This window comes from Pelobates fuscus, chromosome 5 (assembly GCF_036172605.1).
Source record: "Pelobates fuscus isolate aPelFus1 chromosome 5, aPelFus1.pri, whole genome shotgun sequence".
Taxonomy (NCBI): domain Eukaryota; kingdom Metazoa; phylum Chordata; class Amphibia; order Anura; family Pelobatidae; genus Pelobates; species Pelobates fuscus.
The window spans coordinates 164,908,879-164,926,701 of record NC_086321.1 but is presented as its reverse complement, the minus strand read 5'-3'; the positions used below and the strand labels follow the sequence as shown (position 1 = coordinate 164,926,701).

The following is a 17,823-nucleotide window of genomic DNA, read 5'->3' as shown; positions in this document are numbered from 1 at the left end:
AGGTTTCTCCTTACTAACAACCCCTGAAAGGTTATTATAAAAAGCCTACTGACCTTTGGGGTCTGTACCAGTGACTACATTTTAGCCCGGTTGGGCATCGGTATAAGAACTACTGCTAGGCACCCTATGCCTAGGACTACCTTTATATGAGCCACAGACAGTGTACATACACTGGTAGTCCTGCAGTACAAGGCTAAATAGGGACCTGAGATATATATATTTGGGAGTCTAACCAACTCCTTGGTTTTGCACCCCTCCCTGTTACAGGTGCCTCATCTCAGGTCCCTATTTAGCCTTGTACTGCAGAGAGCCTCAGATGGAATTTTTTCCCCAAGTAAGTGGGTTAATCTCATAAGAGCAGACATTAGACTGTGAGAGTAGGACCTGCCAAAGATGGGGTACATTGACGTTGTGGCAGGCTTATGCAATGTATGACCATATAATGTAACTAAATCCCCATTATTTTTTTGCCTAGATTACTTTTAAAAACTAATAAAATCTGTCAACATTGAAGTTGCTGTTTAGTAGATAGGAGAGTGCGCTGGATCTTGTGTATTGTTTATTGTATATATATATATATATATATATATATATATATATATATATATATATATATATATATATATATATATAAATTAAAGTTCCCTTGAAGGAATATAAATAAAACTAACTCACATCTACAATAACATATTATGCACTTCATAAATTACATTTATATATGACTGTGTTATTCACATAAATATGGATCAAAGCCTCTCTGAAGAATAGCAAGACATTATTATGTATATATTTTAATGGAGAAATGAATATATTGTACATAATAATATTCTATTTCCCATGAGTGCCAATTAAACTATGTTCCAGAAAAATATCACAGCTATAAATAATAGAGCGAGAGAGAGAGAGAGAGAGAGAGAGAAAGAATGAATGTCAACCAAGTTTCCATATCTTATAAGAAGGTGAGATCAAGGATCAAGGAAGAATAAGACATTAACAGATTTAAAACATGCTAGGCTTAGCTACAGCTCAGCAATGATTCAGGTATGTTGACAAATATAAGTAATTATATAAATGATACACACTTATGCAGAAGTAACTGTAGTTAAACAACTCGGAGGTATTCTCAAGTAACAATAAAATAGCTGTATAGAGCATGGATTACTACAATAACTATCAATAATAACAACAATTTACAAGAAATGACAATAATTTCTATAAATTTATAATTTAAGTATATTAATCATGGGTTTATTTACAGTTTATTCTTTGTGTTTCTAATTAATTTACCAACCTACAGACAATTTGAGTAAGAGACATAAGACATTTTAGAACTTTATGAACACAAATTACTGTAGTTATTTTATGGTATAATCTACTGAACAATATATAAATGATACATACAAAATTAAGCCCTGTACCTAGACTTGCTCTGCTCTTGGATTGCAGCAATGGCTATACTTTTCATCAGCTGAAATACATAAAACCAAACCCTACTAATGTTGCCTGAGCATTATCTCAAATCTTTATGCACATGTAAAAAAACGTGAAAAAATTTTTGTCCCTCCAATGGCCATTAAAGTGTCTGCTCACCTGCCACATCAAGGCAAACCTCTTAGGTATGTCGAATGACCTTTGGAGGGATTATGCAAACCTCCAGTTATTTAAATGTGCATATGGATTTGAGAAAATATAAAACATGCCTTTGATTAATGAGGTATGTTGACTTCATAACAAGTTTGCAAAATGGACAGTGTCTTAAAAATATACAAATACAACCAAACCAAAGTAGTAAAGCTAAAAAAAATATACTAATTGTTAAAGGTATTTAATTGTGTGTAAATTCCAACAAATTACATCATTTTTATTGAGATTTGCCCGACTAGCAAGTATCTTTAAAAATCATGAAAGTCAAATTTGATCTGCAGAGGAGGCAGAGGAGTAGGGGGGAGTCCCTTGAAACAGTATTATTCCTTCCACTTATAATTTAATTTTAATTTGTTGACAAATATTAATAATAATAATAATAACAAAGTATTTAACCAGGAAAGGTACATTCAGATTAATCTTGCTGAAAATGATTTAGCTTAGTAAACTCTTTACCTATAAATTGGAAAGTATAAAGTGCTTGAACCTCATCATCAATCATAACCTACCATTGTCATGTTATAATGATAAAAACTTTACCTGGCAAATTCCTGGCCATTAAAAAAAAAACAAAAAACTTTTCCTTTGTAATTTTGCAGGTGTTCAAATCATCTAATCTCAACTTCATAAACAAGACCCTTATTACAGAATTTTGGATCCAAGGTTTCCAAATCCCATATAATTACAGAATATTAATGTTTAGTTTGTTCTTTGTTATTTACATTATGATTCTAACAGGGAACATCCTGATCATTATATTAGTATCAACCAACCACCGACTTCACTCTCCTATGTACATCTTCCTCAGCAATTTATCATTGTCTGAAATATTCTTTACTACAAGCATTGTACCCAACATGCTATATGTACTTGTTTCTGGTGGAAGTATTATGACTTTTGCAGGATGTTTTACACAATTTTATGTATTTGGCTCCTTGATATCAACTGAGTGTTTCCTTCTTGCAGTAATGTCTTATGATCGTTATCTGGCTATCTGCAATCCATTGCATTATAATGTTCTTATGAACTCCAGGATTTGCTTTAAGTTGGCTGTTTTGTCCTGGTTGCTAGGATTCCTTTTGTCAGTGATAACAATGATGTTTATTACACAAATTTCCTTTTGTGGACCCAATATGATTGATCATTTTCTGTGTGATTTTGCACCCCTTCTGAATTTGGCATGCTCTGACATCTCCAAAGTTGAACTGCAAGTATTTATATTGTCATTTTCTGTAATTGTTTTCCCTTTTACGTTCATTGTTCTAACTTATTTGAGCATCATCAGAACAATCCTTCTGATTCCCTCAATTTTAGGAAGACAAAAAGCTTTCTCCACTTGCAGCTCTCACTTAACTATCGTTTCTCTTTACTATGGGACACTAATGTTCATGTATTCAGCACCATCAATCAAGATGTTTCATAATGCTAACAAAATTCTCTCTCTACTATATATAGTAGTTACACCATTATGTAACCCTATAATTTATAGTCTGAGAAACCAAGAAATCAAATACATCTTGCAAAAGACCATTACTGTTAAATGTATTTTACATTGACTTTCAATTGTGTTTGTGCCATTGTATCATTCTTTGGATATTTTTCATTTTGAAAATGCACAGTATATTTTATACTGGACAATGTAGAACAAATTTGTCAGTTAATCTTAACATATATCATTCTTATTTTAACAACATTTTATATTTTGAGACTTGTATAAAACAAACACATAAAATAAAATTACTCATAAATATTGTTATTGTTGTTATTATTATTATTATTATTATTATTATTATCATGTAATATTCTTCAGATATGTCAACAAATAAAGACAAATAGGAATATGTTGTTTAAGATACTTGCTCAAATGGCCACACAATGTATAGGAAATGGAAAATAAATAGACATGTGCATGGTAAATACATTTGTTTTGGCTGGACCACTTTGTCCAAAAACAAACAAAAAAAATAATTCAAGTTGGTAGAATTTAGTTCATGCTGTGGTTTAGCTCATCAAAATTTGAAAACTGAAAAATTTGGGAAAGAAATTTGGGCATCCAAAAAAGTAGGAACAATGGCATCTATTACTGTGACAAGCAAAGGCAATATTAACTAGTTACATAGTTACATAGTCTTAAAGAGACATGCATCCATCAAGTTCAGCCTTTCTCACATATGTTTTTTTCTGTTGATCCAAAAGAAGGCAAAAACCCCAATCTGAAGCGCTTCCAATTTTGCAACAAACTAAGAAAAGGTTCATTCTTAACCTCAAAATGGCAGTCAGATATTGCCTTGGATCAATCAGCTATTACCCCACTAATTAGAAATTATAGCTCTGTATATTATGTTTTTGCAAGTATTTATCCACTTGCGGTTTAAACATCTGTATGGACTCTGATAAAAAACTAGCCTAATAGCTATGCAAAATCAGTTATTTTTGCAATGCCAATTCTCAGTTGCCAACTTAAATATATTATATATGATCAATAATGGAAAGTGGGAGAACCTTTGAATTATTGATTGTAATAATTTTCCTTTTGCTACTTGTATTAATGAAAACTTAAGAGCAACAATAATTTTAAGTTAAAAACATTTTCTTTATTTCCAAAAATGAAAGGGTAAAAGTCAGTAGTTGTTTGAACACCTCCTTACCCCTTCCACCTTGCAAGATAGAAAGTTTTTTTCACGCATTCCAATATGTAGGAACTTTCCACTTTCCAGTGTGAAAAAAACACAGTGCCCTATCAGTGTATATTAACTGCAACTGTGGAGGTAGAAGGCTCCAGCACTACAAAGAATGACATTTTAAATAAGGAGGAGCCACAGCATCAGCAGGGAAGTGTAATTAGATATTTTATTTACCACCTGTTTTTATCACAATTTTATAAATTTTTACCTTTTGAAACTATATTGAATGGAGAGGTGAGTGGTCAATTGGATCTCAGGTAGTAGATGTGGATGCCTTACAGTGAAGAACAGATTAACACAACTTTGGGAGACTAAACTTGAGGAAGACTATTAGCTCCATCAGTTACAGGGAGATTTGTGAATGTTGGGAATTAAGAATGTTCTCTGTAAGAGAAAACACTTGTTCACTTTGGACAATTCTTGCTGGACATGGCAATTGCTGCCGGACACATACCACCAGGCCACATACTCTTCTTTTCATCAAAGTAACTCAGAAGACCCTGACTAGGAGTCAAATCACATTCACATAGGTAAGCTCTGACAATTTCAAAGGCATTAATAGTCTTGTTGTGGCTGCTTGGTAGCTCTCTTTCTCCCCCCAAGCTGCCAACAGCCTATGCTTAAACTGCAGATGTTCTATTCTGCTATGCTGGGGATATGCTACTGCCACTGTTACTGGGGGTAGTAGACAAGTAGAAAATAACATAAAAATAGAAGGTAAAGGCAAAGCAGCAAGTGCATAATAGGTGAAGAAAATAGTGGACTACTACCTCTCCTTTCCAGATTCTTCACTTGTAATTTCTCTGTATCTAGTAAATTTCATTTTGATGCAGGCTTAAAAAAATTCTTAAGTGGTGGGTGAAAAAACAATATTAATATCACCAGATTCTTCACCATTACCAACACCAAGACTAAACATCGGAGACACTAGTGGGTATTCTGCTCTACCTCTTCAGTAAAGTGGTTTACTGACGGTCTGTCCCTTAGTAAAAATATCATTTAACTTAGGTTAAAGCAACAAGACCATTGGTTTCACCGATCCCTTGTTTCAAGCTGCAGTGCCAGTGGAAATGGCAGCACATGTTATTGCAGCATGAATGCTAACACAAATAAACATTCAATTTCCTTTTGGGTGTTAACATGAATGCAACAGACATTGTGCTAATACCACTATCCTAAAGGCTTAATGCTAATAATAGTGGTGGTGGCAGTAATGGAGGTAGTAGTAATGGAGGGGGTGTCAGCAGTCCTCATGGCCGAGGAAGAGGTTTTCAGCCTCTAAGAGGCCAGGGCACTACTGCTGATGGTTGATTTGGAGCATGAAGCCTTTCCTTATATTTTACTCAATTGTTTGCCTGGAATTAGGATTAGACATTAACAATGGTGTGTCTGTTTTTCTTATTACAATGCATTTGGGATATAATGCAAACAATGCAAAAAAAAAAACACGTGCTCACCAGTAGTGGGTAAAAATATAAATAAAGTAAAAATTACCCTTTTTACATTAGATTGTAAGAAGATCCATCCAGGGGCGTACCTAGAGGATTCTGCAACTGGGGCGGGTCCTATTTTTGGCAACTCACCCCTCAACTTTAAATGTAAAAAACAAACAATTTTATTTTAAATGTATTTAGCACTGCGTAGTGTTTGTGTGTTTGAATGTATGCATGCTTTTGTATGGAGTATGTGTGAGTGAATGTAGGGGTGTTTGTATGTAGTGTTGGCATTTCCTACTACTGTGCAAACTCACAAATATGGCCAGTTTCCTGAATCAATTAAAGGACCCAAATCAATGGTGCTTAGATGCTGAGAAAGTATTCTCAGACAAAGAATGTGCATTCCTATCCACAGATATGAACATAGAATCAAAATTTAGACAAAACTCTCGAATTTCTGTAAACAACAGATTAGGATGGAGTGGGAAATCTCATCCCTTCAAAATTACCTTAATAAATCGATGATACCAAGGGGTCTCAGGGTACAAATTATGCCTAATACCAATATAAATGATGCCACCCTCCTTAAAGAATGGGAAGAGGCGGCAAATCTTTGTTCTCGAACCTTTATGGATATAATATGCAGATTCGAAAGTAAAAAACTTACAGAAGTTAATGATAAAGTAAATGAGGCAGTTGAAGCCACACAACAGTTTAAAGAAGACCCTAACTTTAACACTCAGGAAGTCAGTCTCCAACAGAATTTAAATAAATATAGGGATTCTATTAAAAATCGGAAACATAGGAAATTCCTAAGGGACCACCAAGATTATAAGAATGAACGTGTCTATAGGAAATTCAGAAAGGTTACACATGTGGAATCCGACCAAAATACCACATCTGAGTATGAGACCTCAGACACAGACAATGAGGACACTAACATAGCCTCTGTATCCCGTACGAACGAACAATCAAAAGGTATCCTAAAGAAAGGGGTTACTTTTTTAGGGCAGAGCCCCCGAGAGGGGGAAATGCCATCACAATACAGACAGACAAGATACAGGGGGAGGGCACGGAAAAGATACTAGACACCAACACAAAGGTCCTCAATCTCTCTGACACTATACTTACTGACCCACAGTATCAGGTCCTGAGGAAGGGCTTATTGTTTGTCCCGGTACCCCCCTTCAACAAGTTTGACTGGATAAAGGATATCCACTTGTTTGGCAGACGTCTGGCCTTACATAAATACTTTCTTACCATCAATGAAAAAAGAGCCAGAGAATTGGGCTTTAGTGTCAGAGAATTTCAATGTTTTAACGACCTTGTATCTTTGTTGGAAGATAATGATGAGACCTCCCCATACCCCTACACAGACTTAGGCCCTAGAAGTAAATTTACACCGAACATCAAGGACTTCAAAAACATAGATATGTTCGTTGAATCAGTATGTAAAATGGTAGACAAACTCAAAATAGATTCCTTGGAACCTCGACCCCACAGTAATCTTTCAAGGGATGAGTGGCGTGCCCTCCGTGTCCTGCAGGACAACGAGGACATCATCATCAAACCGGCAGACAAAGGGGGGAACATTGTTGTTTTAAACAGAGCGCACTATATTCAGCTTGCAAACAACATACTCAAGGATGATACAACTTACCGTACATTGAGCTCTGATCCCTCCATCAAATTTCTGTCAGATCTTAAATGTGTCTTGGACTCAGCATTTGATGACGGCATACTGGGTAGGAGAGAACATGCCTACATCTATACTAAAAATCCGGTTGTGTCTACGTTCTACTGCCTACCCAAGGTGCACAAAAAATATACTCAATTAACAGCTAGACCGATTGTGTCAGGGTCAAATAATCTAACAAGTAGGGCTAGTTGTTATCTAGTCAAAATACTTAGACCATTTGTGGAAAAACTACCGTCCTACTTGAGAGATACAAAGGACACATTGAAGTGCCTAACGTCTCTCAATCTACCTAGAGGTGCACTTCTATGTAGCCTCGATGTAGAGGCCCTGTACTCTTCAATCCCCCACACCCTGGGACTGGCACACATTAAATGCTACCTAGATACACGGGGACTGAGACACGAGCGCCACACGCGATTCGTAATAGAGTTGCTGAGGTTTGTGCTAACCCACAACTTCTTTCTCTTTAATGGCCAGCTCTACCACCAGGTGCAGGGTACAGCTATGGGCACGTCTTGTGCTCCATCATATGCTAACCTGCACCTGGGGTGGTGGGAAGAGAATGTGGTTTTCTCAGAGATCAATGTGGAGTTCACAAGACACATCTTCCTTTGGAAGAGGTATATGGATGATGTCCTCGTTGTCTGGACGGGCACGGAGGACTCCTTTAGGTTATTTGTAGAGAAACTGAACACCAATGAGCTGAACTTAAAACTCACAATGGAAATTGGTGGCTCTACACTTAATTTCCTAGATTGCACCGTCAATATCTCTAAAGAGTCAAGAGTTGACACCACTCTGTTTAGAAAGGCCACCTCAACAAATACGATGCTAAGATGGGAAAGTCACCACCCAATAACTTTGAAAAAAGGCATCCCGGTTGGTCAGTACCTACGCTTGAGGAGGAATTGTTCAACTGTGGATGAATTTATCAACCAAGCCAAACTCCTCAGAGCTAGGTTCAAAGAGAGGGGATATCCCAATCGTTGCCTCAAAAAAGCATATCAAAGGGCACTATTAAGTGATAGAGAAGATCTCCTAAAAGATAAAGTAGCACCAACAAAGCAGGAACCTATTCGCTGTGTGGCTACGTTTGACTCTGGATGGGACCAGACCAAACGAATACTAGGCAGATTCTGGCCTTTGATTTCCCAAGACCCCCAACTTAAGGGAGTAGTGACTCCTTTTGTGTCCCTCACTGCACGAAGAGGCAAAAATCTAAAAGAAGTGTTGGTTTCTAGTCATTTATCCACAAAAAGGGGCAACACCAACTGGCTTTCCGTGCAGGGAACTTACCAATGCGGCAGGTGTGTGGCCTGCCAATATATGTTAAAAGATTCTAAAGTTCTCCCAGACTTGATTGACCAATCAACATGTCAGATCAAACAATTTTTTAATTGTAATACGAAGGGGATTGTATACCTACTGATATGTGTGTGTGGCCTCAGATATGTGGGGAAAACTATTCGCCCCTTCAAGAGGCGAGTTATGGAACACATACATTCAGTTAGGAATTTTAGAGATACCCCAATCTCTAGACATGTTAGAAATGAACACCAAGGTGACACACGAGGGATCAAGTTTGCGGGTATAGAGAAGGTCCCGTTAGGACGCAGAGGTGGCGACCTGGACCGTACTCTTCTCAAGAGAGAATGCTATTGGATCTACAAATTCAATACACTGGCCCCTAACGGACTAAATGAAGGGTTTACATTTACGCCCTTCATTGAAAACTAAAATGAGTTCCACAGTAGATAATATTCAACATCAGTAGTAATGCAAAAACTACTTAAACTGTATATATGTATTTATAACAATTTGTGTAAATACTTTCGTTATTTGTGTGTTTAAATTTGGTTTTTAATGTCCCTCGGCCCCTTAACCACAGAAGTGAACAAGTGATATAATATCTATATTTAAGGAAACAATGCTAAGGAACTAATGGACATCTCTATATATACACATACATAGATATGTATGTACAGTAAGTTTTCTTCTTGTCCCGTCCTTTTAAATAACCAGGACACAGATCTTGTGCTCTTAGACAAACATAGCATGGATCCGTTTATTACTCTTACATACATATACTCAGACATGGATGCATAGATTTCTAGGTCCTGCCCCTTTAAATAAGGACTTGGATCATGTAAACAATTTATCTGTCATTTATACCATACTTGCATATATATATATGTATATATATATATATATATATATATATATATACTTTTGTATCACTGATGTATCACTAATGTGCATATGTGTATAGATCATGGACCAGCTCCTCTGATCATAAAGTTCGTGTAAAGAGGATAACTAGCTGGACCATTCAGACTAAGAGTGGATACAGACTACTCTCTGTCTGATCCACTTGATAAAAAATGACACAGATCGTCACCTTGTTCAATATGAATTGAGCGTTTAGACGATAATGCACCAGGGAGGTCCTTAGAATCCCTGTCAATCATCCGGTGACGTTCACAAGGGGGCGGCATCTACTTGAACGGAATTTTTCGGCGCGAACATTTTTTGATACGCCCACTGTTTTCCGACCTGGTACACCTATATAAAAGAGCCGCACGAGGGACAGACTGACACTATACCTCTGACGAAGGCGCATTAAGGCGCTGAAACGTGCGTTAGGTTAGTTTAGTCAGGAGAAGCCACATATTTAAGATTCCAGCGAGCAATAGATATAAGAATCTGGGGGCTGAGGATGTCTATTTAATTAATTTATTTTATAGAGAGGAGCTTTGGATGCTCAGCTCTTTTCTTGTGATCTGGGGGTTTGGGAGGGGAATCCCTCGAGAGAAGGGGCTTCCAATGTTCGAGCTCGACCATTCAGCTGTGACTAGTCTGTTATTTAGCTCTATTGCTTTCTAGTGATAACACGTTTAAATTTAACATCCCACAACACAGGGATTCAAAAGCAATGGAGCAATAATGTGCACTTGATACAATATCCCCACACACAGGGATTTAAGAGTAACGGAGCAATAATGTGCACTTGATACAATTTGTTTCCAATATTGTTACCAGGTACACCAGGTTTTTATACCTATTCTGAGCTCCTCTCTCCATATCTCACCCTATTTGGCTACTGAGCCTATTTGCTGGAATCCTCTCTGGGGTGTTTTCGGGAGGACTATATATATTATAGATTATGGTCCACACCCACAGGTATTCTGGGGTCTGGGAGGGGAATCCCTTGAGAGAAGGGGCTTCTAATGTTCCAGCTTGATCATTCAGCTGGGTCTGCTCATTTAGCTCTATTGCTTTCTAGTGGCAACACGATTTAGTTTAACATCCCACAACATAGGGACTAAAGAAGCAACTGAGCAACAATGTGTACTTGATCCCACAACACAGGGATTTAAGAGCAACTGAGCAACTATGTGCACTTGATACAATTTGTTTCTAATATTGTTACCAAGTGCACCAAGTTTTTATACCTATTTTTGAGCTCCCCTCTCTATATCTCACCCTATCTGGCTATTGAGCCTACTTGCTGGAATTTTATCTGGGGTGTTTTTGGGAGGACCAAATATATATATTATAGATTATGGTCCACACCCACAGTTATTTTTGTGGCTCTCCCCATTATTATTTTATACTTTTTTCTTACCCACTTTTTTTCACTTTTCATTTTGTTGGTGTTTACACATATATATTTTATTTTGATAAATTACAATAAACGTTAAGTTTTATCGTGAAGCATTACCGAAGGGAGGGGTCTCCTATTGGGTCGACCAAGTGTGGGGATGAGGAGGTTCCTCTTCTCTACCTAGGTTTACCTTTTTGTAAATATTGTAGTGTTGGCATGTGAATGCAAGCATGCATTTGTGCGTTGTGTGGTATTTGAATGCAGTGCTATGGTTATATATAATGGTGGGGTTTGCATGTAGTGTTGACATTGAAATAAATGAGTGTATATGTTTGTAGTGTTGGTGAGATTTTGAGATGTATAAACATATACACATACAGATACATATACACACATGCAGATACACAAACACAGTCACACACAGATACACATTGACACACATGCAGACATTGTGGCAACTCTAGGAACAATATATAGGGGGGTGGCACCTAATATACCACAGTCAAAACGGGGGGGGGGGGGGGGGCGGGGGGTGAGCAGTAAAACTTTTCACTAGGGGATGGGGTAATATGCTGCCATTGGCTGTCTGATGCCAGCATGCTGTGCTCTGCATGCTGGCATCTGACAACACATTTGCATATAATTCACATTAGCCACCCAGATTTCTTTTTGTGGGCTGGCTGACACCTCTTAATTTCGATCTTTGTTTAGCAGATAACTCCTCTATTTGCTATCCTTATGTGGGATTGCCATATTTAAGGACCCGTAAAAATACTTACTAAGGTTTTATTTAGATTGTACTCACAGGATAGATATGAAAATCAAGCATATCACAAAATCAATCCTAAGGGAACGTGATCTTAGTTGAAATACCCCATCAGGAACGAGATGTGAAACAGCCAAAATTCATATAAAATTAAACACAATAAATATACAATACAAATAAACTGCTGAGTGCATCTCTTCGCCCAATGCATTTCATCCCAAACAGGACTTCCTCAGGGAAATCCGAAAGTATAAGGTTTGATCTCCTCCACTGATCTTTTAAATGCCGGTTTCAGGCCTTCCCAAAATGCCACAGCCAATCGGGATTCGGTGACTTAATCCAGTTCACCTGCATCCGTTGGTTTTTGAGCTTCCGGAATACATATACAATGTGAATACTTATAAACTGTGAAAAAATATATATCGTATAGCAGAAACATTATTTAATTAAATAGTATTACAAAAAAAAATCATGATATTAAAAATACATAATAAAGAAAAAAATTATAATTATAAAAAAAAACATACAATATCAAAGTCCACATTTAAATCCAAAAACCTTCTCTTTGTCTTAGTCTTCTAATCAACATTTAGGATATTAATGACAGTGTATTGTGTAAACTAACGCAACATTATTAATCAAAAATAGGTGTTTGTGTTGCAAAATGGGTTGATTCTTGGTGTATTTATTTCTGTAACATAGTGTTTGATTTTAAGAAACAATATATTGCACACAGAACACAGTCACTGTGCAGTGCTTACACACTTGCACAACACACACTGGACTGAACACACAGACATCAAGTAGGAAACACATTCTGAGATCAGGAAAAAAAAGCTCCAGAAGCACATCAAGCTAGAAAAAAAAAAGAAACGTGAGAGTTTGGGAACTAACACCCTGAAAAACACAAGTAATGAAAATAAGAGAGGCATGAATGACAACACACCATCATTAATCATATCTAGTGCATACAACAGATAAACAGCTATGTGATGAACATTAGACATGTGCAATTTGTTTCGGTCCAAATGCAAATTCGGATGAATTTCATGCAAATCGGACATTCGGGCTGAATTGCCGAATTGCCGAAGTCCCAAAGTTCCGAAATTGGCGAATTTCCGTAGTGTCAAAGTTCTGAAGTTCCCAAGTGCCGAAGTTACGAAGTGTCAAAGTGCCGAAGATCCAAAGTGCCGACGTGCTGAAGTTCCGAAGCACAGTATTGCCTAAGTACTAATATACTTACCCAGTGAAAGAATTAAGAATGTTACACTGTATACATTTACAAGATTAAATAAAAAGTATACAAACATAGCCAGGATTCACCTATAAGCATTTGCAACACTTACAACAATCAAGTAACACACATTCATATAAAATGCAAGTTACTTAGCCTGGCAATGGAATGACAGGAATGAATAAGTAGATAACTCCCTAATTCCCACGGTATTAGGGAGTTATCTACTAAAAGGCTGAAAGACCTAAATTGGTCTTTCCCCCTCCCGAACCCCTACCCCTGAACGGCGGGTGGGGGCCCTAAAATAAAATAGGGGGGAGACCTATTGTCCTCCCTCCCCCTGGCACCCACCCCTGAGTGGTGGGTGCCCTAAATACCAATAAGGGGGGGACCTAATGTCCTCCTCCTTGCCCCCACTCGTGAGTGGTGGGTGGGAGCCCTAAATTAGAATAGGGGGTCATAATGTCCTCCCCCTGGATCCCAGCCCTGAGTGGTGGGTGGGGGCCATAAGTATTAATAAGGGGGGGACCTAGTCCTCCCCACTCGGCCCCCACCGCTGAGCGGTGGGTGGGTGCCCTAAATATCAATAAGGGGGGACCTAATGTCCTCCCCCCTGGCCCCCACACCTGAGCAGTGGGTGGGGCCATAAATTAGAATAAGGGGGGGACCTAATGTCCTCCCCCCTGGCACACACCCCTGAGCAGTGGGTGGAGGCCCTAAATTAGAATAGGGGGGCCTAATGAGCGGTGGGTGGGGGCCCTAAATAATAATTTAACACCCCCAGGTGACTAGGGTTCCCCAATCCCCTAGTCACCCCTCTCCCAAAAAAATGTAGCCCCTCCCTACCCCCCTCACCCTAAAAATAATGAGGGGGACCATTAACTAAGTACCTGTAAAAAAAAAAAAAAACTTGCTATGTGATGTCTTCTTTTTTTCTAAAATCTTCTTTTTTCAGCCCCCAAAAAGGCCAAATAAAAATCCATAATGGCCGTCACAATAAAAAAAAAAAAACCTGAGCGCACAATTGTATTATCCACGTTCACCCATGGAGGGCTCTGCGCAGACTGAGCTCTGCAGGGCGGGGGGAAGGCTTATAAAGCCTTGCCCCGCCCTGCAATTAGGCTCAGAGCACTCTGGTTGGTTGACAGGTAAGTCTCTACATTTACCGGTCAAAGCACTCTGATTGGTTGGCTTGAAATCCACCCAATCAGAGTGCTCTGTGTCATTTTACACAGCGTGGGAAAGTTATTTGGAATTTTCCCACACTGTGTAATTTGACTCATAACAGTACACAAGTATGTCCCGTCTAGGCCCTTACGATCTTATGTCTATCTTCTGTCTGTACTGATGCTCGCCTTCAAGACTTCTCGAGGGCTGCACTGTTCCTGTGGAACTCGCTTCCCTCCTCCGTTAGATGCTCACCCAGTCTCCACTCCTCATTAAAAACCCACTTCTTCATCAAAGCGTATCAATTAAACTGTTAATAGCTCCCAACTGATTCCTCTCTTGCAACTTTCATTAGTCTAATACTATCCTTACCTTTTGCGTCACTTTACCCTCACTCCTTCTAGCATGTAAGCTCGTTGAGCAGGGCCCTCAACCCCTCTGTTCCTGTGTGTCCAACTTGTCTGGTTACAACAACATGTTTGTCCACCCACTGTAAAGCGCTGTGGAATTTGATGGTGCTATATAAATAATAAATTCATATATGCATGTTCTTGGTGTGCCCCCCAATTCCTTTTTTCTATGAGTGTAATAGCTTGTATATATATATATATATATATATATATATATATATATATATATATATATATATATATACAGGGAGTGCAGAATTATTAGGCAAGTTGTATTTTTGAGGATTAATTTTATTATTGAACAACAACCATGTTCTCAATGAAACCAAAAAACTCTTTAATATCAAAGCTGAATATTTTTGGAAGTAGTTTTTAGTTTGTTTTTAGTTATAGCTATTTTAGGGGGATATCTGTGTGTGCAGGTGACTATTACTGTGCATAATTATTAGGCAACTTAACAAAAAACAAATATATACCCATTTCAATTATTTATTTTTACCAGTGAAACCAATATAACATCTCAACATTCACAAATATACATTTCTGACATTCAAAAACATAACAAAAACAAATCAGTGACCAATATAGCCACCTTTCTTTGCAAGGACACTCAAAAGCCTGCCATCCATGGATTCTGTCAGTGTTTTGATCTGTTCACCATCAACATTGCGTGCAGCAGCAACCACAGCCTCCCAGACACTGTTCAGAGTTGTGTACTGTTTTCCCTCCTTGTAAATCTCACATTTGATGATGGACCACAGGTTCTCAATGGGGTTCAGATCAGGTGAACAAGGAGGCCATGTCATTAGATTTTCTTCTTTTATACCCTTTCTTGCCAGCCACGCTGTGGAGTACTTGGACGCGTGTGATGGAGCATTGTCCTGCATGAAAATCATGTTTTTCTTGAAGGATGCAGACTTCTTCCTGTACCACTGCTTAAAGAAGGTGTCTTCCAGAAACTGGCAGTAGGACTGGGAGTTGAGCTTGACTCCATCCTCAACCCGAAAAGGCCCCACAAGCTCTTTGATGATAACAGCCCAAACCAGTACTCCACCTCCACCTTGCTGGCGTCTGAGTCGGACTGGAGCTCTCTGCCCTTTACCAATCCATCCATCTGGCCCATCAAGACTCACTCTCATTTCATCAGTCCATAAAACCTTAGAAAAATCAGTCTTGAGATATTTCTTGGCCCAGTCTTGACGTTTCAGCTTGTGTGTCTTGTTCAGTGGTGGTCGTCTTTCAGCCTTTCTTACCTTGGCCATGTCTCTGAGTATTGCACATCTTGTGCTTTTGGGCACTCCAGTGATGTTGCAGCTCTGAAACATGGCCAAACTGGTGGCAAGTGGCATCTTGGCAGCTGCACGCTTGACTTTTCTCAGTTCATGGGCAGTTATTTTGCGCCTTGGTTTCTCCACATGCTTCTTGCGACCCTGTTGACTATTTTGAATGAAACGCTTGATTGTTCGATGATCACGCTTCAGAAGCTTTGCAATTTTAAGAGTGCTGCATCCCTCTGCAAGATATCTCACTATTTTTGACTTTTCTGAGCCTGTCAAGTCCTTCTTTTGACCCATTTTGCCAAAGGAAAGGAAGTTGCCTAATAATTATGCACACCTGATATAGGGTGTTGATGTCATTAGACCACACCCCTTCTCATTACAGAGAGGCACATCACCTAATATGCTTAATTGGTAGTAGGCTTTCGAGCCTATACAGCTTGGAGTAAGACAACATGCATAAAGAGGATGATGTGGTCAAAATACTCATTTGCCTAATAATTCTGCACTCCCTGTATATATATATATATATATATATATATATATATATATATATATATATATATATATATATATATAGTCTAGCCAACTTCTTGGTTTTGCACCCCTCCCTGTTACAGGTGCCTCATCTCAGGTCCCTATTTAGCCTTGTACTGCAGAGAGCCTCAGATGGAATTTTTTCCCAAGTAAGTGGGTTAATCTCATAAGAGCAGACATTAGACTGTGAGAGTAGGGGGGTACATTGACGTTGTGGCAGGCTTATGCAATGTATGATCATTTAATGTAACTAAATCCCCATTATTTATTTTGCCTAGATTAGGTGTTTTTTAAAAAAAAAACTTTTAAAAACTAATAAAATCTGTCAACATTGAAGTTGCTGTTTAGTAGATAGGAGAGTGCGCTGGATCTTGTGTATTGTTTATTGTATAATATGGCCCCCAGCAGCACCCCATTTAAGCATGTTCAGGTGAGTGCAACCATCCCCCATGTTTTATATATATATATATATATATATATATATATGTGTGTATTAAGGCCGTTTGGCCTGTATTTGTGGGAGGGGCTTAAATTAATTCACTCCCCTATATAAGGGACACCCCTTAACTGACTCATATCGATTGAGGTCAGCATCAGAATGATTTCCACTTCCGGGTTATCCAGACGCCATTTTACCTGATTACTCCATGAGGTTTTCTAAGCTGAGCTGTGTCAGGAATCCAGCCACAGGCTTTTGCGGCCTACCACCTTCTTTCTTCAATCCATCGCCGTGGATGGTGTCCAAGTGACTCACAAACCGTAAGTCGACCTACCCGTTACGCCAGGCATCAGTCCCACGGCACCATGCACGGGTCAGGTCCTCACTTTACGGCTGCATTTTGTCTCAGTCTGTTCTAAAACCATTGCATGTTCATGCATATCATTCGTTTAAACCCCCTACCGGTCTTTGGGTGTACTACAGGCTTCTTAGACGTTATCGCATTTCATGTACAAACCAATGAACCACTGCATTTGCGCCTACACATTGACCCCTACTGGTCATTCAGTGTACTACAGGCTTCGCAGACATTATTGCATTTCATGTACAAACCAACAAACCACTGCATTTTTCACCTACACACTGACCCCTATCAGGCATTCGGTGTACTACAGGATTCTTAGATGTTTTTGCTTTTCATGTACAAAACAATAAACCACTGCATTTTCACATACACACTGACCCCTACTGGTCATTCAGTGTACTACAGGCTTCTCAGACATTATTGCATTTCATGTACAAACCCACGAACCACGGCATTTTTGCCTACATGCTGACCCCTACCGGTCAATCGGTATACTACAGGCTTCTCAGACTTTATTTCACTCCATAAGCAAACAAACTAACTACAGCATTTTCGCTTTTAT

General features: G+C 38.6%; 1 protein-coding gene across 1 annotated transcript; it reads left to right on the top strand.

The window, feature by feature from the left end:
• Positions 1-988: 988 nt before the first annotated feature.
• Positions 989-3,204, top strand: LOC134612656 (olfactory receptor 6B1-like). Its single transcript, XM_063457068.1, has 2 exons — positions 989-1,041; positions 2,244-3,204. The coding sequence occupies exons 1-2, from the start codon at positions 1,033-1,035 to the stop codon at positions 3,198-3,200; spliced, it is 966 nt and encodes a 321-aa protein (XP_063313138.1). The 5' UTR covers positions 989-1,032; the 3' UTR covers positions 3,201-3,204.
• Positions 3,205-17,823: the final 14,619 nt, after the last annotated feature.